Source organism: Necator americanus, chromosome X, assembly GCF_031761385.1.
Source record: "Necator americanus strain Aroian chromosome X, whole genome shotgun sequence".
NCBI lineage: Eukaryota > Metazoa > Nematoda > Chromadorea > Rhabditida > Ancylostomatidae > Necator > Necator americanus.
The window spans coordinates 1,666,165-1,691,964 of NC_087376.1; the positions used below are offsets into that span (position 1 = coordinate 1,666,165).

Genomic DNA, 25,800 nt, shown 5'->3' on the forward strand with positions numbered 1-25,800 from the left:
GCCAATTTTTTTTAGTATAATTCCGTTAGTATTCAATACTAAAACAGTTGTCCGAATTCACGGATAATGAGTGACTGTGAAGTTATTCGGAACGTCTTGGTTTCGTTCAGCGCACAGAACCTCTGGAAACTCTACACGCTTCCACAAAGATCTTTTTTTAAAGGCAATATTTGTTTCTTGCACATCATTTGTCCGCATCAAAGCTTCTCGTAAACGAAATTAGCCGTTCTTTAATTTAATATAACGACTAACCAACGTACGGCGGCCTCATTTTTGCACCTCGTAGACCTCGAAGGATGTTTTTTTCGGCGACCAGACATTTGTTTTTCAATCCAACCTACCTGTGCTCGGTCCATTTAGTAGTCGTGCATGTTGCACGTGCATTACTTGGTTTTCCTTCCTCTTCAACTTCCGAGTCTTTCAGCTACCGGCTAGGTCATGTCATAGCGAAAAGGCTCGTTATCAGTTTTTTAAGGGCATTGGAATTCCCTAATCCTACATCTAATAGGACCTTGGAGCGCAAGCTAAATAAAAACTTTATGCATACAGGATGACTTTTTGCGAGATACACCAAAAATGCCGTTATCAAGCCAGGATCGATGAGAAACACAGTCACATGCGACTGGATTAGCTGTGCTGTGCTAGGATAGCGATGCTAAGACCATCCTGAATGGATGAGTCTCATCACTCTATTCACTCACTTCACTTTACGCTAAGATCGATGTATAAATGTTGACTGTTTGCTGAATCGTGTGCGGAGATACCATCGTCAAGTGTTTCATTTCATTCGCCCACTCATCCGAACAACTACTTAAATGAAATCTGTAGATTCAGCACAAAGAATTCTCATCATGCCAAGGTTTATTGAAAGTCGTAAATGGAAAAATCTGTGGAATTACAACAGAGGGATTCTGAGGACGATGTCTGAGAATGTATCCTTGTACTTATTCATTACATGTGTTGGCGTGTGATCTGCTTTATACGGAAACAATTTGCTTTGCTTGGATCTCACTCATAACTTCCCACGCGTGCTTATTATGACATGTCTTTTATTGGATTTTATTAGGAGACTCACACGATGGAGGGGTATTTGTTAGAATTATGAGGAAGTCAACATTTTGTAAATATGACTGTCAACATGATTTCAAGCTTATTTAAAATCCGTCATTGGAATTCGGGACTATTTCTTCCAACTAAAAGAATCCTCCAAATGAAGCTTTTTCCTTGTATATATCCTCGGTAAGTGTCTTGCACTATACAGCGATACTCACATAGGCAATTATTGTCTTCCCACTATTTGCGGATTTGTACTTGGCTTGGATGTGTTACGTTGCTTTCGATCCCTACTCTTCTGTTTTATTTCTGATCGAATCCCTGTGCCGTTTCCATGGCGTCCATCGCCTTTCAGCTTCTATCCCATACATATACTTACACAGCTGCAAATTTCTCCGCGAATTAATTATAGGGGATCTCGAATGAGAAACCACACATTTATCTTGGAGTACTTTCTTCAATATTTCTTACCTATGCCAGTTTTATGATCTTTTCGTGACTGTTCTTTACTCCATCTTCTCTTTTCCATATAATCATATGTATATTCTGCCAAAATTAATAGAAATACTATAATCTATATTTAATGAAAGTTTCTTTTTTGGAAGTATCCCTGGACATTATGCACACTTGAAGCTTTCACTCTGGTCTCATGACAGTAATCGCTAAACTCTTGTTTACGGATTCCTCACACACATTTTCAGATTATCCTTATTTCAATGTGCGTCATCTGTAGGTGATGGGTAAAGGATCCAGCAAACTGAAACAGGATCAACTAAAAACACTCGCACAACAGACATATTGTAAGTGAATCTTGTTGTCGTAATTGCAAATAAGTAAATAGTTTCAAAAATCAAATCTTGGGAACATAACAGAAAACCCGGAACTGTCTCTTTTAAGCTTCCTATTATGTACTATTAAAATCATTTTGTTTGAAAAATAATGGAATATATTCAGATACCTCGGATTCTCAGGAGTTTTTTTGTATTGTCGAGAAATTTTGTTTTGCAACGACACTAAAATTTCATCCCAGCTATCAGAAGTTGGGAGATTATTGTGGATATCGACGGAATATCTTGTTTCAAACTACAGAAGACCTAATTTAGATAAATACGTGAATATATTTGTATATTAATAGTGAATGGACTTACTCAAAATCAAAATGTCTCCAGCAATGAGTTAATAAATGAGGAATATTTGACGACACTAAGCATTTTTACTGAAAGATTACGCAAATTTTCCCGTCATATAAAATCCGAGATTCTCAAACATAAAATCTACCTATTTTTTTCCGTTTCATGTTGAAGGGCAGTGGAATGAGTCATGAATTGCCAATAAAATGGAAATGTTGAATGTGTTGAAATAGTCCTCAAAAATATATTCCCTACGGACATGAGCGTATTTTAAGGATTTTTTTTTTCACCACGTGTTCGTAGATTTTAGAAGCGTTCACCGTAACTAATGATTCCGCTGTTCTTCTCGAAGGAAACTATTAGTCTAACCTAAATGTTGTTTTCTAAGTGCATTTTGTCGAATGATGAGGAAACTGCAGCAATTTAATAGTTTTTTCCGGAAGAAATGAACTTATTTGTGGTATTCCTGGAACTTTTTATGATCAATAAGAACCTTGCTAACTCTCCTTCGTTGGACTCTTCAACCCTCAAACCTGAAATATTCAACAATTGTGACAAGAAAGAAAATAAGTTCGAATCTCATTTTATTTATTCGTCTATTTGATCTCTTGCGCTGTTTTACATTCATCTATGGACTTAAAGTACATCTTCGGGATGTGGTAGCAAGAGATTTTGTAATTAACTACTAATTATGGAATATTCGGTAAGTGTAGTAATATAAGTGGTTCAACAGTAAACAATGTGTTTATCTTTATCATGTGAGACTGGTCAGTAAAAAAAAAGAACCAAAACCAACTTCATGGATTCTTCGAGCAGAAAATGACTTATTTTGAACTACTTCCATACTAGAAACAGTCCATCCTATGTCCTTTGTTGGGACCTATTCCTTAAAGTGACTCATGATTGATTCCCGAATATTTATGCTAGGGTTTTGAGACACAAGCATATTATTTTTATATATTATAAATATTGACAAAAAATAAAATTGACATATTATTTTTATTTTTATGAGTTATTGCTTTCGTTCAGAACAAAATTAACAGAATTAATAGAGAAATATGTTTTATTGGGAAATGTTAGCATATATGAAATATATATATAATATATATATATATATATATATCCTTCGGGAAATCTTTGGTCATCACGTTTTCCTTCCTGGTTATCGGAAACACTTTTTGCATCTTTAATCTTCATCTTCATAGTCGTGGTTTGTTTCATAATTGTCCATATGGAAATTGAACCAATGTTTTTCAGGATTTATGACAAGTCCCTCGGAAATCCTTAAATTTGTGGAAAAAAAAGCATAGCTAATGTGATGTCGATGCTCTTGTCGTACTTAATTTTGGTACATTTTATATAACGTAGATCATGTAGATTCTAAAATCCACTATGCTTCGTTAAATGTCAGTCACGAAATTTAGATTAATAAATGATAGACATTAGGGAAAAACCCGAAGAAATTAAAAATCTCCCATTTGGAAAATGGGATGCAAAGAAGAACAATTTCTTTGAGAAATCAGAAATCAGAAAAAATCCAAAAGAAAAGGTAGCTACTATGAAACATTACAGGAAAAAAAATCCTCTTTAATGTAACAGCATTAAACTTTTAAGTGGAAAAAAATAAATAAATAATTCCGTTGTGATGTTTGTAACCGAATAGAAGCAAAGAAAGAAAATTTTTTCGCTAGCTATTCTAGGTCGCTAGCTCTCATACAACGTTCATAGTTATTTGTCTAGTCTCAAATTTCATCTAAATGTATATTTGTGGAACACCAAGCGAGAACGCTAGTAGAGATGGATTCGTAGGGTCTTCTTGTCATAACTCTACAGAGAAAATTTCTCATTTTATCTAAATCCCTAAAATCATGCCAGAAAGTCGATCAGACCTTAGCAACCATAGTTCTTATCCATTCCCGTGCCACAAACAAGAGAACTTATAAACGATTTCTGGTGCTCTTAGCATAAAAAACGCTCTTTTCTAAAGGACAGCATTACCTACATTTTTAGATATTACTCTTTTCATTTCAGTCACAGAGAAGGAAATCAAACAATGGTATAAAGGCTTCGTTCGGGATTGCCCAAATGGAATGCTAACTGAGGCAGTGAGTTTCTTCGTTGTTTTTTCTTTCTAAGTTGATGTCGAGCAATTCCGATTTAATATTATTTGAATCCACTTCCGGGTTCTTATTATGCTAATACATAGGATGCGAAATGATGAGAGTTGGTTGAAACGACGAATTGGTAATAAATCTATGCATTTATAATTAAGGAATGCCTGTTGATCCGACCTAGTCGTCATTCAGTGAGCTACGAGACAAAGTCTGAACTAGATGTGAACCAGAAAACTCACATGCCAGTTGAATATAATTTTTAGTCGTCCGAAAATATCTTAAAAATTCAAAATTACAGAGTCAACTAGGTTTCAATTGAAGAATTATTGAAAAAAAAATTGCTCACCTAATTTGTGTAGATTAACAGCAATAGAAATTTTCAACGTTCCCGTCGTTTAGAATAGAATTTATGAAATACCTTGACTACGATCCCAAACTTTCATTCCAGAGACTGCACTTAAAAAAAAAGAGAAGAGTTAGTGTCCGATGTTATCTCATAATTCTTTCGCTTTATATTTTTACTTTAAAATATCAAGAGAATGCAGTGTTTTGGGCAGATTTTTTCTGAGTATTCGTCCTTTCAGTTTGATATATTGCAAGGCATAATACAACTTATGTCTCCTGCCAAGAAACCCGTTCATGCGCTAACAGCTTCTCTGATGGGGTGCGGTGGTCATGCGAGTGCAAATGCGAGTCCATTGAGAGCTTATAATGATGAGAAATCCACTTCACCTCGCTGGATCATTTCTTATACTTTGGGATTCCAGATTAAACAAGGAACTGACTGGATGTAATGAGAAGTATCACGTTACTCTAATAAAGTGCATATTTTACAGGGTTTTCAAAAAATCTATAAACAATTCTTCCCACAAGGAGATCCGTCCGATTTCGCATCGTTCGTCTTCAAGGTATTCGACGAAAATAAGGTGCGCCTTATTCTCCTCGCCAACGAATGAGGCGAGTCCTGTTGATGAAGAGGAACGAGGACGGCCGAATCTCGTAACCGCATTACGCGAAATTCCAACATCACGCTCTACTATTTAGGATGGAGCGATCGAGTTTCACGAATTCATTCGAGCGCTATCCATTACGTCACGAGGGAATCTCGACGAGAAGTTACATTGTGGGTTTCTTTGAAGACCTTTTTAATTACTACGGTTAATCCACCGGTACCGTGGAATTGCATTATTCACATCTTATTTCAGGGGCATTTAAACTGTATGATCTCGACAACGACGGTTTCATCACTCGGGATGAAATGCTTTCTATTGTGGACTCCATTTACAAGATGGTTGGCTCAAGTGTGAAGATTCCAGATGAGGAGAGTACTCCTGAAAAGCGGGTTGATCGAATATTCAGGATGATGGATAAAGTAAGTTTTATTAGTGTAGGTTGTCTATAGAAATGTTGTCTATTAGATGAGCCATTCTGATTTTCTTCTCTATTAAATTTTCGCTGGGAAATTTCCGCTAACTTGGACTGTTCTCGCTCTCTTCATTCTACACCTCTTTTTTGTCCAGATCCACCTTGGAATACTAGGATCGACATTTTCCACGTGTATGTTGTGATACCTGAATGGCAATCTCGTACTAATCCGCCCCACAGCGTTAAGTATTCTACTTCCTGAGATCAATATCTAACGCTTCCATGACGTTGCCCTTCAGAATTTCTAGGAATTGTCAGAGGCGGAGCGAAAAAGAACTTTGATAGATTGCTGACGAACATCGTACTTTTATAATTTTGACGAGATTCAAATAACTTGATTCCCATGTCCCAGCGGAGATGTTGACTAGTTTTAATCGGATACAATTTCAACTATCACATGAGGAGAATCTAATCATCTGAAACGAAGAAGTAACCTATAAAAAGTGAACAAAGCTGGTTCACATGTTCAACACGGATTGCAGTCTGACTTGTTTATTCCGGAAACATGTAGAAATGCAAATGAGATGAATGCTCATTAAAGCGGATAAATCCTTAGGAATTAAATACTGCTACAACACCCCGACGTAGAGTAGAACTGCTGTGTGGCGGTTTTCTTTTTTGGTACCACACAATTCGCTGATTTTTCGCGAAATCTTTTTTCATAACATATTATGAGTTAAAGCGATGAGACATTGGATCCCCGAAATTTCTGTAAATGTTAATTTTTTCAGAATAACGACGCACAATTGACATTGGAAGAATTCAAAGAAGGAGCTAAGGCTGATCCGTCAATTGTGCATGCACTTTCGTTATATGAAGGATTATCGTCGTGATAACAGTGTATCAGTGAAATTGTTTTCAAAAAGAAGAAAAAAAAATCGTACTCCTCCACGCCTACACTCCTCTATGTATTGCATTCACTAAGATATTTGTTGAAATAGGCAAAAATGGCTTCATTTTCCATGAATATGTTTTTTTGAATCATTGTAAATCATTGTTCCTGATCCCTCCAATAAACGGCTTTCCATTAGAATCATCGAGATTTAAATGTTATAATTACCTCGATGATTTGTTCTCACGCAAGGATGAATGAAACTCGATGAACATTCTACGTCTTAATATTGGATCTATTGAGTTAAGCATTATAATGTAATATTTTTCGTTCTATAAAGTCTTATTTTAAAAGTATTAAACTGCAAAATTTAGCAACAACTAGGAGGATGGAATTAAAAAAAAATCCCTATTCATATATGTCCATAAATGCTATAACTACTTACGCGCTCAATTGAACATGCAGTGAGTCAATTTGATTAAATTACCTCGCTTACTTATCTCAACGTCACGTGAGATGTTTTGAAAAGAACACTTCCTACAATTTCCGCCCAATTACCTACCTTTACTGGAAATCGTATATTTTTTCTTGTCTAATATCCATCCTACATTATAGTGCAATATTCTATAAGATCTACTTAATTCTTGTGGAAACTTGAGATCCATCCTTCTCTGTTTCTATTTTCGTCGAAGAGTTGGACGACATTCATGTAAACACATATTTTCTTGTATCCAAGTCAGAAAACGCCGATATGTAAGTGAACACGAAAGCAATGTGTCCCAATTCGTGAGAAAAAGAGGTAAAAAGGACAGGAAAGGAATCACTCTAACAAACAAATTTATTGTTATAAACATCACTTTAAACTCCCGAAAGTGCAGAGATACCCGAAAAAAGAGTGAACAACAAAAACCGGTGCAATCACCGAAGCGAATAACATTAGTGCAATTGAAATGCTCCATTATCAACATTAGCATATACCTATATTTTCATCTCAGATTAAAGAAGCTGAGTGAAATAGTTCAATCCTTGACCGAATTCCCAGATGGCTGCTCCAACTCCATATTTTCGAGCAGCATTGAGACGCATTTCTATCGATGTAAGTGACGGATAGTACAATTTTCCTGTTCTGAAATTCACATCCATTAGAAGATTGCACGTCAAAAGTTGAGAAGAAAAAAAAACAATGATGGATAACGTGCTGTTTCTCGACGGGACTGCAGACAATCAAATTTTATGATGTTACATATCTTTCATGTGTTTTCACACACCTACCGTGTCTTGAGAAAATGTTCCTTCGATTTTGGATCCCATTCCAATTTACTATCATCATCCTTCAAGTTCTCCAGATATCTAAAACTAACAAGTTGCTGGAAACCTCAGCCAACCGTTCCAAAATTGTATTCTCACTTGTCAAAGTTCACTGGCTTCTGATTTCTGCCAGTATATTCGAAACCATAGTGATTTATACCGATCATTAATTGGTTTGCCAATTCTGGTGATCGATCCAAAATCGCTTCAATCGACTTTTCCACCCATTCATACGGAGAAACACCAAGAGCGGTCCTCGATCCATAGTCGTACGTCATCATCTAGGAAGCGGTTTGCTTAGTATCACAACGCCAGCACTATTCATTGTTTTTGCATGCAGGTGAATTGGATTCAGCTGTTTGTAGACCGCTTCAAGTATAACTAAAGTGGAAGTAAAAACCCATAAATGTAACATTTTAACGCGATAAAAACAAAAATAGTGCGTAGCTCAGAGCATCTCAGACTGAAATAGAATTGCTTTGTAAGCGCGTATCCTCGAAAAAGTCGCGTCAAAACGACTACAAGCTCGGTGCAGTTGTGCTTACGGTGGCGCTTCGAAGGCAGCGATTGTGAATGAGGTGGAATCCTCGATAGCTTCACTTATCTCCGCAGTCCCAGTCACTCTCAAACGCCGGCTCAACCGTGCCGCTTCGAACGCAGCTGCTTACGCAACTGTGCTGAGCTTCGGGTCCTTTTGACCCGACCATATAAGGGTTAATTTTTCCTAGCGAATTAGAAGGAATATGACTTTTTTGCAACAAAATCTTCTCAAATTTGAATACAGTTGCCTGGAAAATAACATTAAAAATCATTAAAGATAGCTAATCAAACCTGTATATAATCAACATTCTGTGACAGAGCATAAAAATGAGCAGGCAAAAACACTCCGGTCAGCTGACTGCAAACAATGATACAATTTTAGGACAACTAAAATGACCAGAAGGTTTTTAAACCTCACTTGTCTTCACTTAGAGGAGGTCCAACAGGAACTATGAGTTCTAGTTTCCGTTTGTGGAAACCCAAACCCCATGAGTCAAGCATTTCAACCAGTAACCTTAATAGAATCCAGGTCACTCGGCATCGAGAAATAGGGAAGTCAAAATTATGAAAATCCTTAATAACAGATTTCAAATATTCTTCTTAATAAAACACAAATAAAATTGGGAAAAAACTGCAAAATTTTTCAAAGAAAAGAATCAGATAGTCATCAATAATTATGCTAGAGTTATCTACCGCCTTCAGAGGCAAAAAAAAAACTGTGCGCGAGGAAATTCTCTCAACACATTCTCGAGCTTATCATCAGTTACCACCGCTCAAAAGAGGGTATTTCCTTCTTCAGACATCGCGGATGGTCTTTTCTGGGTCCTCAATAGAGGATCTACTCACGGAAATCCAAGAATGCGTTAAACAATTACAGCAAACTGCCTCGAATGGATGAAACCAAGCCATATCGGCTCCTACATCAATTCAAATAAATGGACTTTTGTCAGTCAACGTCTCATTGACAGCGAATAGCACGTGCACTTTCAGAGACTATTAAGACCACTATATTAGAAAATACACATAGACAAGCTTATTTTAGTGTGATTTTTTCACGAAAAAAAAAAACAAAATTTTCCACATACTGTGCAGCTTCTCCTTCAGTTTGAAGTATGGCACTGGTCCATAGCTCCACTACTGCACCATCAAACTGAGTACGCTAGAAAGAGTTCATAAAAACAAAAATATAAAGAAGAAACTATAGTTCTTGCAAAGAAAAAGAAAAACACGCACAGTAAGTAAATTTAATATATCTCCAAGACAGCGATTCATCCATTGAACGTTTGAAAGAAAAACAGTCAGTTGTTCCGTTTCCCAACCATCGAACAAGACACGAGGAACAATTTTCACCTCACTGTTGTTCTTGCGCACTTCATCCATCCATTCTAGACATAACTTTGGTTTATAACAAACAACATAACAAGTACATATCCAGAGCATTAACATGTAAATAATTTGTGACCGAAACAATCACCGCATTGAGGGTAATTTTTGTCTAAATCTGGGGAATTCCCAGAATCACAAGTAATTGCACATTTTTTTCTAATTTCCTCTTGAATAATGTTCACTTCAATTCAGTGAACTTTTATTATACCAACTAACATCGAATTTTCTAGAGACTAAAGACTCCAGAAATAATTTCAAGGTATCAGGGAATTCTGCTACGAGTCAACTATGGAAGTGCAAAAATTCTGCGATTTTTGGTCATCCATTCATTTTTGCAAAGCATCACAAACAAAACATGAAAATCCCATGTGTAGACAAAGCAGGAGAAGATAGGAAACCAACAACACCCCTATAATACCGCCAGAGGGTAAATGTGTCGTCTCGGTCACAAAATATTTGCAGTATCAATATAATTGCGCATACCATGATCGATATCATGTGTTCCTAGAATTCGACAGCTGAAACTCATATCTGCTGTTTGTGGTTTAACCTGTAATAATGAAAATTTTAAATATGGTGAAACAGGTGGAAGTTTCCTGACCAAACCAGTAATTCAATTAACCTGAAGCCAAACCGGCGACACGTGCGTCACCTTATGAGAAACCCATTTCGCCAGATCATATCCTTTTGGATTCCACTTAAAAAGGAAAGTTCATATTGAATTAATATATGCGATCTTACACCACTACTCATGTAGAAAAGTTATGAAAAAATGTTTTCGATAATCGCTAATAAAAGATAAGCCTACCGGAGTAACATAGACAAGCATTGGGTTCTGGAATTTTCGCTTCGAATAATCTATGTCTTCGTGTTTTTTCAGAATGTTTTGTTTCGTTATACTTGATAGAGGATGAGTTAGAGGTATTAAGTATTCCTGAACAAAAAGTGTATCGTTATTGAAGGTCATACCTATTGCAGGATTTATTTAAGACGTTCATCTAGAAGCATCTGCGAATTCAAGTGCAATTTTTGAAACCGATACGTTCCCTAATTTAAACACGTTCTGTGAGCCATAACTTGGAAAAGATGTAAAAATTTAAATGTAGCGATAAATGCAGCTCAAAACACACCTGCGCCTTCTCCCGCTGAGCTTCTTCCTCTTCTTTTGCCCACTTTTCCTAGACGGATTGAATTTTTTTCTTGTTTCTCGGAAAAGAAAGAAAAACACACATGAACCTGTTTCGCTTTCCTATCGGATTTCCCTAACTGCATAGAAAGTATCGGTAATAAAAACAACGCAAACAGTCGCAACCACTTCATCTGTATATAACCATGATAATACTAATATACTTATAAAGCTGGTCCGTATGTTTCCACGAATGGCAGCGATCTGCATTCGCATCAGGCCAGGCTCATGGCGCAGTAATTGTGTCCAAGGCAAAAAAAAAGTGCATGCGTCGCGGCTGCGAACGCGGCGATCCGTCGTGCAAACATGATTACTGGCGACTATAATCTAACTAGCATAAATCGTTGAATAACTACAAGAAATACATATGCAGTTTGCTCACTGCAAGACAAAGAGACAACAGCCAAACGACATATAAGATTTAATTCCCTGAAGAACAAGCAAACAACAAATTGTATGTACTACAACAATAATTTCATATATTTCTTTTGTCGTGGATCTCACATTCCGGTTCCTTTTCGAGTGAAAACAGCAACTCTCACAAAATTAGAAGTTGACCGAAATGTTAAGGCACAAGAAAACCGTCAAGATCATTTTGCTTTTTTGGCAAATTTGTCATGCCGCAGCCACCACTGGTCCCAGTCGTTGTTGTAGTCGCGTTTGAACACCGGAAATGACACCAAAGGATCAGGATGGATATCCTGAAGTCGGATACCGGCTCTTTCCACCTAAAATTCTTCGAATCATTCAAATATGTCTTCGCGATAATATGAAATTTTGGAATTACAATTTGCCCGAGTGTCCAACACAGTAGTGAAATACTAAAGTATTCCCACCATAGATGTCAAGAAATCTTTGAACGAAATTTGGAGTGCACTTAGATGCTAGAAATTAAAAAAAAAATGTGTAAAGGTGGAATCTAGTAAAAGCGTGTAGACTATCCTATCTTGAAAAACAGTGTTTACTTCAGTTAAAATGTGCGGCGCTGCAGCACGAGAAAAAAAAAATATTGACAGAAAACGTCCGCTCCTGGCACGTAGTGCAACTAATAAATATCTATCGCTTTCCATCGCGGCCTATTGACAGATGAAATCATTTGTTGATGAAGGAAATAGGTGAACTCCCACCCCTCCCCCTCCAAAAAAATAAAAATAAAAATAAAAAATATAACATTCTGATGATATTGAGGTGCAATAACGAGGAAATAAAGTGAGATACAAGGTGTTGCAAAGCGTTGGTAAACATTTTGATGCAGCGCTGTATACGACTTCGAATCTAAGCTCTAACTGAATGAACTGGCTGAATTTCTTTTTATCTCCAACCTAACCAGTACTTTTGGGATTTTCAACGTCTCCCTTTGGCACTGAAATCATTCCTTTTCATCGATAACCCCAATATATTTAGTTCTAACTTCTACGTAAATAATAAGGATAATCCTATCAATTCTACAACACGTGGAATGAAATAATATTAAAAAAAGAAAGTGAACTTTATGTTGAGAGCTAATGTGTGCACAACCAGAGCACGACCAAGGCTAAAAATATTACATATGAAATGAATTTTATGCGAAAGTCAGAAAAATCCAGTAGAATGGCGATACTTACAGGAGGCATTGGTGGCTCTTTCCAGTCCTTATACCAATCCCGGTAATCGAAATTTCGGAAATCAACACCGAAGGTTATTGTACCTGGAAGAGACCAAAAATCATTAAATAAAGGAGAGAAGAAACCTAAAAAGAAGAAACCTGGTAAACAGTAAATAACAAAGCAAGCGTAAAAGAAAACTTTCAAATTGTGGAAAAGGTTACCGTGTTCCTTCGCAGCAAGTAGCTGAGCTTTCAACAGAGCATACTGCTCACGACAAAGGCCACTCTTTAAGATATCTATGGGATGGTGAGTTCCATCTGAGAGAAACTGCTCGATTAATGCAGGATTTCGGAAGTCGAAGAACAAATACTCGTCGCGACATATCTATAACATAATGATGGACGAAAAAGGGATATTGTTTCAGTTCTGCACTAAAATACAACCCAATTGGAGTACACATTTCCACTTATCGGCTTTGAGTGGATTTTTCTATGTACTTTCGAAAAAATCCCTATCAGCTCCTCATGATAATTTATGCGGCAGCATGACTACAATTGGGTCAAAACGACATGAACCTCGGTGCAGTTTCGCAAGCAGCTGCGCTCGAACCGGTATGGTGAACTAGCGGTTAGAATCGAGATGGGATAATCGCGAATTACAGCGATGAGTGTTGCTATCATGATCCCCAGCTGAATCGCAACCGCTACGCTCCACCGCACCGCTTCGACCGTAGCTGCTTGCATAACTGCACTAAGTTTCATGTCGTTTTGACCCGACTGCCCCACCATCCACAGGGAAACCAATGAAAAGAGGTATTCGTGGCATGTTTAGATCTGAGACTAGTTGTTCAAATCAGGAAGAATCGGTCCAATCGAAAAGTAGGATTCCACATTGACCGAATTCAAAGAAAATGTTGTAACTTACCGGACAAGCATTGTTAACATTGAATCGCCCATGCTTATCTATGCAAAACAGTCGAGGAGGTGGTTGTAGAATTGATTGTCCCTTAAATATGAAAAAAGCTTCAATCTGACTTTTCAGCCTTTTTTTTTGAATACAAAAGCACCTTGAAATTCCTCTTATACCACCGATATACGGGTAGTCCTTTGTAAGCGTCATAGAAAGCTGAAAGAGAAAAATGGGAACCTCTGCTTGCAAAAAAAAAGCTAGAAACCACCCGACCTTTACTCTTCATGTAAGCAATCTGCTCTTCTATGGTATGTTTCGGCTTGTAAAGGCCTTTCTTCTTCTCAATATGGTTGAAGGCCCATCCTGCCTAACGAATGAAAACGGAAAAAATCGTAAACTATGACAGAAACAAAACTCCCAAACTGTAACTATCCGTAATTACAGGACTTCCCTCCAGCATCTATCCAAAGTCAGAAAACAAAACCGAAACTAAGCGAACCAACCTCTTCCGGTGGAAGAACTTCATCGAATTTTCTCTGAGGGATACCCAGTGGCCTTGTCGCCTGCATGAATCGGCGAGCTATTAGCTGGCCAGAATTCAGCATCTTCAAGTTGCGATTAACAGCGTTAGACTTCAAAAAAAAATCCGGGGGATGTCAAAATAACGAGTGGAAGAAACCATGGTCACAAAATACAAAGAATTTTCTCATAATGTATTTGATAATTTAACAAAATGCACAACATTAGTTGACCCCGAAGATATGACAACAGAGAAGACTGAAAGCAAGAAATCTCAAGATTAGTCATAACAAATTATGGTTAGGAAAAAAAAAAAAACAGAGACAGAAAAGAATAGAAAGTGGCTGGGCTAAATACATATGCATAATTATGAACAATATGCCTCGTTTGGTGATTATACTCTTGAAAAAGTATCATGATTGCTTTTCAATGAGAAGTCAATGATTTCTACAGAATAATGTTCTCATGACTTATCATGTACGAACTTGGAATTTCCCCGCCTTGGTGATGTACTTCACTCCTTTGAAAGGCTTGTATTTTTCTCCATACATATCCAAGCGGTTCACTTTAAGTCCCGAAACCGCAAGTTGATTGATGCGAAAGCGCAGTGAAATTGGAGGTGTCTCAATTGTTGTTGTTCCAGAAACAGATACCTTGAAACAAATTTTCAAAGCAAATTTCAAATAAAAAGAAGCACACAGATTAGGAATCACTTACCGTTCCCTTGATGTTAGGTGGTTTCCCAAGTTCTATCTTGCCAATTGTCCATTGAAGAACATGTGATGTCGGATCGAATGTGCACTTCCCTTGGGACGGCACCAAGTTACAGTTGAGAACTGCTTTTGGCATTGACATCTCTACTACAACGTCTTCCAACTAAAAAGAACAAGGAGAAGCACTGAACTGCTATATTTTTCTTCTATTCAGCAGATAAATCGTTTCTGAGAATAACCAGGTGCAAATTGCAGAGATCTTACACAGTATTTGACATTCCAGACTCTAGAAAGAGAGACGATTTCAAGGAAGAAACACAAGGAACTTACAATCTTTCCCATACTTTGCTTAGGTCCAACGGTCATCTCTATTCGACTCCCTGTGCCTCCTTTCAAGACTATGCAGTGTCGGACATAAATTGGTATAGCGACCATACTAAAGGATCAAGAACAGCTTGACACAATAGAACAATTTGGGTTCATGGTATCACAACATCCACAAAAAAAAAAACAACCGAAAACAAAACATACTTTTGAGTGGCGATATGATAAGATAATAGGCGAAAATTCCCGTCTGGAGGTACAAATGACAAGACACGTTCGTTCTAAATTAAATCAAAGAAAATAACCAAATGATGAAGCCGAACAAGAACATTACGAATCTACCTCCCATCGTTTGAATCGAACACATGGGTGAAAAGAAACATCATCGAGAAGGCGTGGATTCACTAACGTCATTGTTAGATCAGGCATTCCGGATAATTTGCAGCAGACATCAATCTTAAAGGTAATTCTAACTAAAGAAACATCGTATACTTTCAAAGAAAAACTACAAAGAGAATTTCAGCTAATGAGAAGTGACTGATCTTGTCACTGCGCAAGAAGAAAATCGCAAGAATTAGAGAAGAACTTTACAGACAGATGATAATCCACGTAAGAATTTGGAAATAATATGTTACATGATGAATGTGAACATTGGAATTGCAAAATTCTCCAGAAACAATCAACCAAGATTTGGTTTTTTTGTGGAAAAGTAAGAAAAAAAAACATAGAATTCTGATAGGAAGCCGACAAACAATGCTGTTTGTTGTTTTAGACAAGAAAATGGAAGAATTAAGTTCGCATTGTCGTACTTAAGTTCTAACTCACATAGCCCTGAATCTCAGCAAACACCGTAGATCCTTGTTTATCAATAATAGCATCAATTTCCTCGATAACGTCGAAATATGCCTCATTATTCGTGTATTTGACACCTTGACGACGCCATGGGATATTTGAAAGTTGTCCAGTCGGCAATGTTTCGGAATGATTTGTTCGACCCGTCACCTATCAAAATGGGTTCATAATCGAAAAAAAAACACTATCAAGTAGAAATTCTGTCGATCATACCTGATTGGCGATGCTTCTAAGGAAATTTGGTGGTTTAATGAGATCTTGGAGGATATTTAATTCAGTAACCAGCGGGTATCCATTATCTAACATTTCATCGAGAAGCTGGGAAAACAATAAGGTAAAGAAGTAGTTGCAAAATGAAAAAAAGGTCTTCAAACCTCAAACACCATGACACAGTTTTCCTTGATAGAAGTGTCCGAGCACTCGTCGAAATATTGCGAGAATGTATGAACTACACGATGTAGAAATTCAATTACCATTAAAGGAGGAACTAAAAAGGTAAGTTATTCCAGCTTCCAAACCACCTGACACAATTCCGTTAACTCAATTCAAGCTGAAATTTAATAATGACAGTTCAATACTCACTTTCTGTAGTCGTTACTGCCAGAAAATAAACTTGATTATGATAGACACTGATTAAGTAATGGTGAGGGGTGGATAACACCGGAGACACATCCTCAGGAGAAGCGGCCTGCAGCAAAGCAGTTTGGAATCAAGTTCAGGATGTGTTTTATTCAACTACTACCTAACGATTACCACATTTTTTTCTTTTTCAAAAGGACATGATTTCATTTTTTCACAGCTATTGCAACAGAACACTTAGATATTAATTAGGATAGGGAAAAATGAATAAATTCTGGAAGAAATAAAACAACATCGAAGGGTTGATGATGGCAAACACTTCATAAAAATTAGTTATAAAGTCATTTCCAACTGAAAAAAGCAGGTTCATTGGAAACTGAATGTTAAAAATATCTCCTTACGCAAAAGGACAAAGTGCCAAACTCTTAGGCATACCTTTTTCTGTGCGTCAAAGAAATAATCACAAATAGAGCGGTGAATCACTGACTTCCAATGTTTTTCCAGCAACACATCTCTATAAAAGTGAGGTACAAAGCTGACTGGAACTCGAAAAAGGCGTTAAAGACAACTAAAATGCTTGAACTTACCCAGAAGTATTCACAATAAACAGGCTATTCAGCATGTCATAGGAACACCTTCTTAAACATCCTTGTTATATAGGGAAACCAGAGAAAAAAGCGAATGTAAAGTCAACAGAGAAGAAAAACGCAACAGAAAGATGTGACGAAGAACATTATAAAGCTAGCAACATCCAGCGAACTGAAAAAAACATGAGCTAAACTAATAAGCACCACCTGGATGAAAAGCGACGAATTCTGGAAAACAAAGGATAATCTAAATCAATACGTGCGCAACCTGTCCTGCTCCAGTGCTGTTTCTTGACCCGTAGTTGGCGACCCTTTAATTAGCTCTTTTATTTTGGAGGTCTGATTTATTCGTTTTGCACTGACGTTGGTTCTGTTCTGTTGATTCGGTTACTTTCGTTGGTTTATCAACTAGTGTTTTGAGGTGGAGTGATTTCAGGATGGCTTCTGCGATCCGACTTGCGGGAAGTCACCTTCGGGAGTTACGTATTCATCTTTGTCAGAAGAGTGCTGCTTCTGGTGAGTTCCCAGAGTTGTTTTCTTCGGACCATTCTTGATTCGTTGATGGTATTGCGTTGAGCATTACTACTTTTTTTCGGCTTGTTTCCCTTCCAAAGTCGCTAGTAGAGGGTGAAAACGTTTCAATTCAAGGACACTTCATCTACTTAACGTTTGGTTCACATTCATGTCTTGAGACTGTGTTTTTATTATTGTCCATCGTTTATTTATTCAGTTACTCAAGTGCATACCTGTAGTTGTCGTTATTTTAGCTGGCGTTCGTGCGTTTATCGAAAGTGACTATGTGGGGCTGAAACAGGCGAATCCTAATTTCCCTATTCTCATCCGCGAGTGTTCAGGGATCGTTCCCCGTGTATTTGCTAGGTATGTGATTTGTTCTACTTTTCTACGACATCCATTTCTGCTAGCTGTTCCACTTCACTGACGAGTTGTCATGCTCAAACTTTTAAATGTCAAATCTGCCAAGTTTTATTTTCGAATCCATGCGTTTTTGTTTAGGTATGAGCATGGAGTTGAGCGTTGTGTTGTTCTCGAGGATTTGCCAAAGGAGAAAGTCGCTTCAGCGATTAGGGAGCTGTCATCGATGAATTAGTGAAGATAGATGTGGAGTAGAAATTGATGTTGTATTTAACTCATTTTTGTAGAGTACAGAATGTCGTATCCAGTGAAATTAAACATCTTAGATGCTGTATGTTCTTTTTTTTTAATTAAAGAGGAATATATCATAAAACCGTCTCTGACAAATGAGTTGTTTGCATTTCAAACTGGCGTTACAGTCGTTGTTAAAAATATCAGATTATTTTCGTTGTTCTGACTTCCTTAGCTCAGGGACAGAATATGTTTCGCGAGTTTCTCATGTTACTCTTTAGGAAGTGCACCTGATTTAGGGGTGGAAAAATAGTCGGAGTTTTAACCATTGTGCATCTGGAAATAGAGCCGAGTAATAAGTCACGTTGTGGATACAGAGGATAATTTCTTGCTGTAGAACAAATACTGTTTTTTTTTTCCAAGTTATGGGGAGTTAATGAAGCTGTACGGGTTTCCTAGGAGGATCTCTTGTATTGTTCAATATATCAGATCGTGTTCTGCTGAGCAACTTCGCTGTGAAGAGGAAGAATTAGAATTGAGCCCATCTTGCTCGTTAGTTACAGTTCGTGGAGTTCTTATATTCACCTCAAAGGGTACCTAGAACAATAGTAAATGTAGTAGTAGCACAATTACACGATATCCAGATTACTTTGTTGGATTCATCTTGAACGAGTGATGTTCAAGTTGCCAGCATTCCTTAATGTAGTCTGCCGCGCCCCAATTTCTAGTTTTTAAAGGCCGCAACATATGGTGCGGTGTAGGTCATTTCGGAATTCAGATAACCCAGACGTATTTCGTGATTGTCGTTTATTTTCCTTCTTGTGTTTTGATATTGTTCTTCTCTACAGTCTTTATCATCCCGCGCAGGGTTTTTTTTTTCTTTTTTCCGATGCTTTTTTGAGGTTAATATTATTCTGGTCGACACGAATTCACCTTAGTATATCTACATGCGTTCTTAAATCGGAAGTAAAATATTTTTCGGAGTAGTGCGAATAAATTTGGCTGTGCAGTTGTTGGAAAGTCGAACGATTCTTCGTTAAGGCCGTTAGATTGCTTTGAACCAGATTTAATCTGTCTCTTTCATTAGTATGATCTAACGACCCTCAGCTTTCAGGTAGGAATATGTCAGCACGGTAAAATAGGCGCAAGAATTTGGATTTACGGTACATTGATGCATTTTCAACTTTACTACTCGACGATTAGCTTTTTTCAAAGTTTTGCTTGGACAGTTTGCATCATCTGTTACTCATCATCCCTCTTGCTATGGTGCACAAGGTCCTGTTGTTTGCCTCCTCTCTATTAGCTCGAATTTTTACACGTTGAATTGAATAATTGCTGCGTAATGTTCCTTTTGCCTTGTTCGCTTTTTTGTCATTTTTTTCTAAACAAGTACTCATTTGTAGTGATTATGCTTAGCCGATTATCACGTAGGATTCTTTCCCGATCACTGTCGTCGTCAAAATCTCACAGCAAGGATCTCCGTGTGAGTGACACTATTCTGCGCTTGTTTTCTATTTCTTCCATTTGTATTTTCATATATTAATTTTAGAACATCACTCGAATACCTCTATCCACTCCTGTAGAAGGAGAATTTGCCGTGAAATCTCAGAAGGATATTGGCTATGTCCCATTTGATGCGAAATTGACGACACTGAAGTCGAAAATACGGGTAGCATCGGAACCATTTTACGGCGAATACTGTACGATTGGAGGTGAGAACAACTAACAGGCTGATTTTGGATTTATTCTTATGTATTTTTCGGCAATAGTTGCTAATTTCCGTTTTTGTTCTACCCAACCATATAGTGGAACTGTCAAAATTGTAACTTCTACAGTAACGACCTTGGATTTAAAGTGTTTTCGCTTTCTATACTTCTAGTTTTAGCCATAAATCTTTCATTTCTTTCTATATTCTTAGTTCTGAATGTAAGCTCCTGTCAAAAAAGTCCTCGCAGCCATTCGTTCTTCCTCCAATGGTTTCGAATACTGCTCTTGAATGTCATTTCACCGTTGTCTCAGGAACTTCCCACGTTTGGCTTTGAAAGAGATTATTTTCTGGAATTACTTTGTTTCCTTTATTGAGGTTAGTAATTTATCCAAATTCTTTCAGTTGCCATTGAAAGTGGAAGCCGCTATGAGGCCGGTTACCCTCTTGGTACATCGCACATAGTGGAGAAACTAGCATTTGGTGTAAGTTATCCTGCAAGCTCTACATTTTTGATGCAATTTTTATGCTTACGATCTTACCACGGTAGATTTTCCTGGGAATATGTTACTGCGAGAGTCGTCATCACTAGTGTTTGCCTGAGTGACCGCTACGCAGCCGCTGCAATGCATTCTTTTTCTCGGCAGGACCATCTTTGTCGCACTGTGTTCTGCACCATTGGAACGCGCATCATGGTCTTTTGGGCAGAAATATTTTGGACGCCAAATCTGTCCAACCGAGAGAGTATGGCGTGCTTTTGACTGAAGAACTGGAGAGGAAAAATAGTGCGTGTCGAGCAGAGAAAGGTCATGCGTTGCGCCAGATGCGTTCCGAGTGAACACAGTCGGAGCTAACCGTAGACACCGTCTCCTATGATTTCTTATGGTCTTCAGTTGATAAGGCGGGGAAAATCATGAGATAGTTGTGTGGAACTGTTGTTTTTTTTTTCGAATACTACTACTTCTAATCACTTTGTGATTAGTGCTTATGTGGTTATGTTTTAGGCAACATCGCGGCATTCTTCCAGAGATGAGATATACGCTGTGCTACAGGAAAACGGTGGTTTGATAGACTGTCAGAGTACGAGAGTGAGTTTCTACGTTCCTCTTTATCCTACAGGAAATTTCGAAAACATTTCCATCCAAGGACACCTTTATCTATGCGGCAAGCTGTCATATATCCGGTCTCGATTCGGTCATGGAAATACTAGCAAATGCTATTTGGCGAGCTAAAAATACTCCGGAAGAGGTGTGTTTGCTTATTTCCTACCGCTGCGATTTTTCTTTGCCATAGAATGACTTCAGTTGGAAGAAGCAAAGATGATTGTGCAATATGAAAACGATGACATGCCGAAGAAAATTGAAAGTACGGAACCGTTACTTACCGACTGGATCCATAAGGTGCGTGTGTATCCATGTTACAGTTTCTCTTTTTGTATCTCATATCCGAAGTTTATTGGATGTAGGCGCAAAATACAGCTTCTCGAGCATATCATCCGTTATAATTTCATCTTCTGTTTTTTAATTTCGTTTTTTTTTTTCGTTGTTGTTCGGTTTTGTGGGAAGTTTGTGACAATTTGTGGATACTGTCATATCCGTATCGTTACTTCCTATTTGTACAACGTTGCATAGCTTGCTTGCTGTGTTTCGCTTATATCGATCCTTCAGGCTGCTTTCCGTGACAATACGCTAGGCTTCTCGAAATACACAACCGAAAAGGCGCTACCGACTATAACTGAGCAACACGTAAACTCGTACATCTCTCAGTATCATGCCCCCGAACGAGTGGTAGTTGCTGGTCAGTCTCTTTTTTCTCTAAATCTAGTTACCTAGATTTCTTCCCTATAATTTTGTTCTGTCTTCACAGGCGTTGGTGTAGACCATGACGAACTTGTCGGTACTGTTGAACGATATTTTGTTCCTGGAACCGCCTCCTGGGAGAAGAATCCTGCAATTCTTCTTCCCAAACTGCCTCAACTTGATCGCTCCGTTGCTCAGTACACTGGTGGTGAAGTGAGGGTGGGTGCTAGTAATTCGATTTTAATTGGAATATCTGTAAAATTTCAATAGCCCGTTGTTTAGCTTAGTTTTTTAAACCTATTTATTATTAAGAAGTACTTAAAAGGCAACTACGTGCTGGTGGACTTGATCTTTTCACTTTTTCAGTTAACCGAAATAGTGCTTCGTGTATTATACAGTTATGTTTCATTATCTGTTGGTATCTATCATCTCTACATTTCGTCCTACCTCTTCTTTTATCCTTCATTTCCTCGATAATATAGTCACCTTTTGTTTGAAGAACTTGAAGGCCAATTTTTGAAGTTTAGGTTAGGGTTTTTGTCTTTCAACCAGGAGAAATTCATTATTAAAGTAGTGATTAATTGAAAGTGCAAAACCAATTTGTAACTGCTATCCATTATCGGTAAGTATTTGTACTGTGTGGAATGAAGAAAAGATTACGGAAAGTAAGGTAGCCAAGAGGGCCCACGTCTTTTTAATCATCCAACACGTAGCAGTTAGAAAAAATCATTTTAAGTAAATCGCGATTTTCTCCTGTCAACATCATTTTATTCTCTCTCGTTCCAAGTTTTCACTTCCTTCTGCTTCCGCACTATATTAAAATTTCGTGAAATTTTTGATTGTTTGATGGTGTACGTGAAATTTCGGCGGATATGGTAGAATAGTACAAATCTATTAACGTGGAATGTTTATGCAATTAGCGTGAATGTGTACAGGTTTATAGATAAGTGCGTATCCCGTTAATATAACAGATGACCTCAATCAATGTTGAGCCGTGAACTGAGTGACAAATGAGGAGTGAGCGGATGAAATACTGATACGATGATAATACAGACCTTTGAACTACTAAATATGGTTGAAAATGAAGACTTTCCCTCCTCCCGTCTTTTTCTCAAAGCAATTTTTTCAGGAAATATTGAGAGATTCGAGGTTTTTAGTTGCATGCGTTAACCTCAATTATCCAGGGTATTTATTCAGATAGAGAAAGACCTATCTACTTTGGCCGTTGGCACTCCATATCCAAATCTAGCTCATATCGCGCTAGGATTTGAAGGAGTTGGATACAGGTGGGGTTGCTTTATACGCTGAAGAGGAATTTTCAAAATAACGGGCTTAGTAATTCTGGATTTCAGAGATCCTGATTTCGTTGCATTTTGTGTGCTGCACATGTTGTTAGGCGGTGGAGGTTCTTTCTCGGCTGGTGGCCCCGGAAAAGGAATGTATACGCGTCTGTACACTGACGTTATGAATAGGTACTGATTATCTGCGTATTTGACGACGTCATATGTGCGTGCATTTGATTTGAGACATTAATTTAATTGAAGTATTAGAGTTATGAGGATTTACTATCTCTTCTAGATGTCACTGGATCTATGGTGCAACAGCCTATAATCACTCTTACGCCGACGCTGGATTGTTTTGTGTTCATGCTAGTAGTGATCCAGAACAGGTGAAGTTTAGTCTTGCTGCGAGTATTCTTCCGCTCGGATTTACATAATAATACGCTTTTCAGATCAATGACGTCCTTATTGTTATACTCGAACAGTTCTTCAAACTCACTAAAGGCGTGGAAGAATCAGAACTACAGCGGTATGTGTTGCGATATTCTTGGTCTAATGATCCTCCACAATTTATCCGGAGCATTCAGGGCTAAAATCCAGCTTAAGTCGCAGTTGATGATGAATCTTGAAGTTCGACCTGTGATGTTCGAGGATCTCGCTCGTCAAGTGATTGGTCATGGTTACAGGAGAAAACCTCAGGAATATTTAGAGAAAATTGGTAGGTAGTGTGGTTTCCATTCCAACATCAGCGGAGAGAAGTAAGGATAACTTTCTTAATTTTTTTTCCTTGGAAGTTCAACAATATTTTCGCTCTGTTCGTGAATTCTGATGTTTGTAGACATGTTCTCGCTATACAACATTAATTAACTGAAATGAATGCGGCTAGAATAATCCTCATATTGAAATCAATCCCTGGAAATTCCGGATTAACAGAAGCGATCAGTGTATTTCTGACGCATTAAATTGCTATTTTAGGAAAGAACAGGGCGGGTAAGACCACATTTCGTGGATCTATTTCACAATGTGGATTTCCTAACTGTTCTTTTTCACTTCACTTCCTCATTGTCGCCAATAATGATTTTTTTTAGTGTTGTTGAATGCGTTTTTTTTTGGAGAAATTTTGATGTTTTTGAAAATTATCCTCTCTTCTGGCATTTCCATACTATTTCATCTACATTCAACTTACAATGGTTTCCTAATTAACATTATGTTGTTCAAATACATATGTGTTAAGAGATTACATATTGAATAGACCAATCTAATTTGAATGATGTAAGTGCAGCGACATTTATCTGCTTCGATTTCGTTGTAATGATCAAAAATTTCCCATCTTTAAACGACGCTCAGACCAATCTTACGTTTATAGTTGTCGCATAAGCTGTAGGCGGGAAAATATTGCAGCTTTGAATGACTAATTCACTAAATCTATTTATGCTTTCAATGCTTCGGCAATAACTGCTCATTATAGACGAAGTCACAGCCAAGGATATTCTACGAATCGGAGAGCGAATGTTATCCGGACGACCGTCGTTGGTTGGATACGGGGATATCGCTAAGCTTTCAGTGAGTTTCACAACATTATTTCAATGAACCGATGATTGTTAAGTTTCTACCATTACTTTAAACTAGTTTTATATCACATTTTATTTTATTTTATTATTTTATTTTATTCATTTAATTTTTGTTTTTTATTTTATATCATGACGATCACATTTTACCAATGATTGTTTTTTCCGAGTTATGAAGCTCTGGATGACGCTGTGGCTCACCGAAGCTTGCAAGGACTTGTTGCGAAGAAGAAAGCATTTAGTTGGTGAACAGAAGCCAACGAACGCTAGAAGATGAAAGATGAACTGTTTGGCGTTGATTAATCTCTTCCGAATACGTCGAACAAGTATTGTACTGTTAAGAAGTACTTGACGCTTTGGTGTTGATTTACCAAAATTGCATAGGTTTATCCAAATATACTTTTTAAGAGCACTTTCCAAAAACATAATGAAAAGTAAGGAGAATGATCTAATCTAAAATCCAGTCATCTGTTGTTGAGTGATTATGATGACGTCATTCTGCCGTTTTTGTTGTTGTACAGAAAGAAAATTCATGACAAATAAAAATATGATATGAATGAAATATGTTGAAGTATGTATGATGCAAGAGAAAAAAAAATCGGAAATTTATTAGGAGAATCATCTAAACCGAACATACAGCAATATAACAAATTGAACTACCGTATTATCCATAAAAATTATTGCCTTAAAAGAAATTCTAACAATCGTGTTTGGGTTTGTGTAGCGTTTATTGCGATTCATGAAGTAATGCTTGAAGCCGTACGATGGTGAATATACATGATGAAATACGCAATATGAATATAATCTAAGAACAACAACGACAGTTTAAAAGAAAAGCTAGCAGGTATATTTAATGGAAATGGTAGACATTATTTTTGTGTAGAATAGGGGGAAAATCTGTACTTGTTGCATAGTATGAACTTGTGTAGTGATTTGTTTCACATTTAAAATTATAAAAAAAAAACAAAAGAAAAGTGGAATACATATGACATCTCAAACAATCAGGCATGGAGACAATGATTCACACATCCACATCTACTGCTATACGTCAGTAGAGATCATGCTTGAAGGCGCATCGATAAGTTAGCGATAAAGCAACACGTTCACTATCTACATATACCTACGAGATACTACTTACAATTTATGTAGATATATATATTGAGAAAGGATGAGAATGTCATTCAAAATACACCGGAGGGCGACGATGAACGTTTCAATTCGAAGGCAGAGATGACAGCGGCAAAGACTAATGATGGCGATTCGGCTTAATTCGTTTCTTAGTTTTTCGGATGGAATTCTTC

The 25,800-nt window shown here is 37.5% G+C and overlaps 5 protein-coding genes across 8 annotated transcripts; 3 read left to right on the plus strand and 2 right to left on the minus strand.

The window, feature by feature from the left end:
* Positions 1 to 1,789: 1,789 nt before the first annotated feature.
* On the plus strand, positions 1,790 to 6,555 carry RB195_021220 (uncharacterized protein; the record flags this gene model as incomplete). The annotated part of the gene is made up of 6 exons (XM_013451740.2): positions 1,790 to 1,853; positions 4,215 to 4,288; positions 5,134 to 5,223; positions 5,342 to 5,420; positions 5,503 to 5,669; positions 6,454 to 6,555. The coding sequence occupies 6 exons, from the start codon at positions 1,790 to 1,792 to the stop codon at positions 6,553 to 6,555; spliced, it is 576 nt and encodes a 191-aa protein (XP_013307194.1).
* A 995-nt stretch (positions 6,556 to 7,550) lies between these two features.
* Positions 7,551 to 11,108, minus strand: RB195_021221 (uncharacterized protein; the record flags this gene model as incomplete). 2 transcript variants are annotated; one of them, XM_064207844.1, is made up of 12 exons in its annotated part: positions 7,551 to 7,680; positions 7,827 to 7,904; positions 7,962 to 8,143; positions 8,694 to 8,760; positions 8,821 to 8,916; positions 9,488 to 9,561; positions 9,636 to 9,787; positions 10,272 to 10,338; positions 10,411 to 10,485; positions 10,597 to 10,722; positions 10,919 to 10,966; positions 11,025 to 11,108. In XM_064207844.1, 12 exons carry the CDS (start codon positions 11,106 to 11,108, stop codon positions 7,551 to 7,553), a joined length of 1,179 nt encoding a protein of 392 aa, XP_064063724.1. The 2 variants fall into 2 exon arrangements, with proteins under 2 accessions (XP_064063724.1, XP_064063725.1); XM_064207843.1 differs by having other exon boundaries at positions 11,019 to 11,108.
* A 456-nt stretch (positions 11,109 to 11,564) lies between these two features.
* Positions 11,565 to 17,078, minus strand: RB195_021222 (uncharacterized protein; the record flags this gene model as incomplete). 3 transcript variants are annotated; one of them, XM_064207847.1, is made up of 18 exons in its annotated part: positions 11,565 to 11,702; positions 12,579 to 12,661; positions 12,782 to 12,944; positions 13,485 to 13,565; positions 13,627 to 13,685; positions 13,743 to 13,836; positions 13,973 to 14,074; positions 14,474 to 14,641; positions 14,706 to 14,864; positions 15,032 to 15,137; positions 15,233 to 15,306; positions 15,368 to 15,481; positions 15,851 to 16,027; positions 16,091 to 16,195; positions 16,252 to 16,364; positions 16,460 to 16,565; positions 16,892 to 16,970; positions 17,044 to 17,078. In XM_064207847.1, the coding sequence occupies 18 exons, from the start codon at positions 17,076 to 17,078 to the stop codon at positions 11,565 to 11,567; spliced, it is 1,956 nt and encodes a 651-aa protein (XP_064063726.1). The 3 variants fall into 3 exon arrangements, with proteins under 3 accessions (XP_064063726.1, XP_064063727.1, XP_064063728.1); XM_064207846.1 differs by lacking the exons at positions 11,565 to 11,702; positions 12,579 to 12,661; positions 12,782 to 12,944; ... (2 more) ...; positions 13,743 to 13,836; positions 13,973 to 14,074 and having other exon boundaries at positions 14,462 to 14,641; XM_064207845.1 differs by lacking the exons at positions 14,474 to 14,641; positions 14,706 to 14,864; positions 15,032 to 15,137; ... (6 more) ...; positions 16,892 to 16,970; positions 17,044 to 17,078.
* A 402-nt stretch (positions 17,079 to 17,480) lies between these two features.
* RB195_021223 (uncharacterized protein) lies at positions 17,481 to 18,151 on the plus strand (the record flags this gene model as incomplete). The annotated part of the gene is made up of 3 exons (XM_013451737.2): positions 17,481 to 17,559; positions 17,811 to 17,922; positions 18,058 to 18,151. The coding sequence occupies 3 exons, from the start codon at positions 17,481 to 17,483 to the stop codon at positions 18,149 to 18,151; spliced, it is 285 nt and encodes a 94-aa protein (XP_013307191.2).
* A 1,404-nt stretch (positions 18,152 to 19,555) lies between these two features.
* RB195_021224 (uncharacterized protein) lies at positions 19,556 to 25,768 on the plus strand (the record flags this gene model as incomplete). The annotated part of the gene is made up of 15 exons (XM_064207848.1): positions 19,556 to 19,630; positions 19,697 to 19,859; positions 20,258 to 20,337; positions 20,857 to 20,940; positions 20,999 to 21,100; positions 21,157 to 21,252; positions 21,520 to 21,649; positions 21,719 to 21,870; positions 22,849 to 22,937; positions 23,004 to 23,123; positions 23,230 to 23,320; positions 23,384 to 23,460; positions 23,519 to 23,649; positions 24,400 to 24,494; positions 25,649 to 25,768. 15 exons carry the CDS (start codon positions 19,556 to 19,558, stop codon positions 25,766 to 25,768), a joined length of 1,605 nt encoding a protein of 534 aa, XP_064063729.1.
* Positions 25,769 to 25,800: the final 32 nt, after the last annotated feature.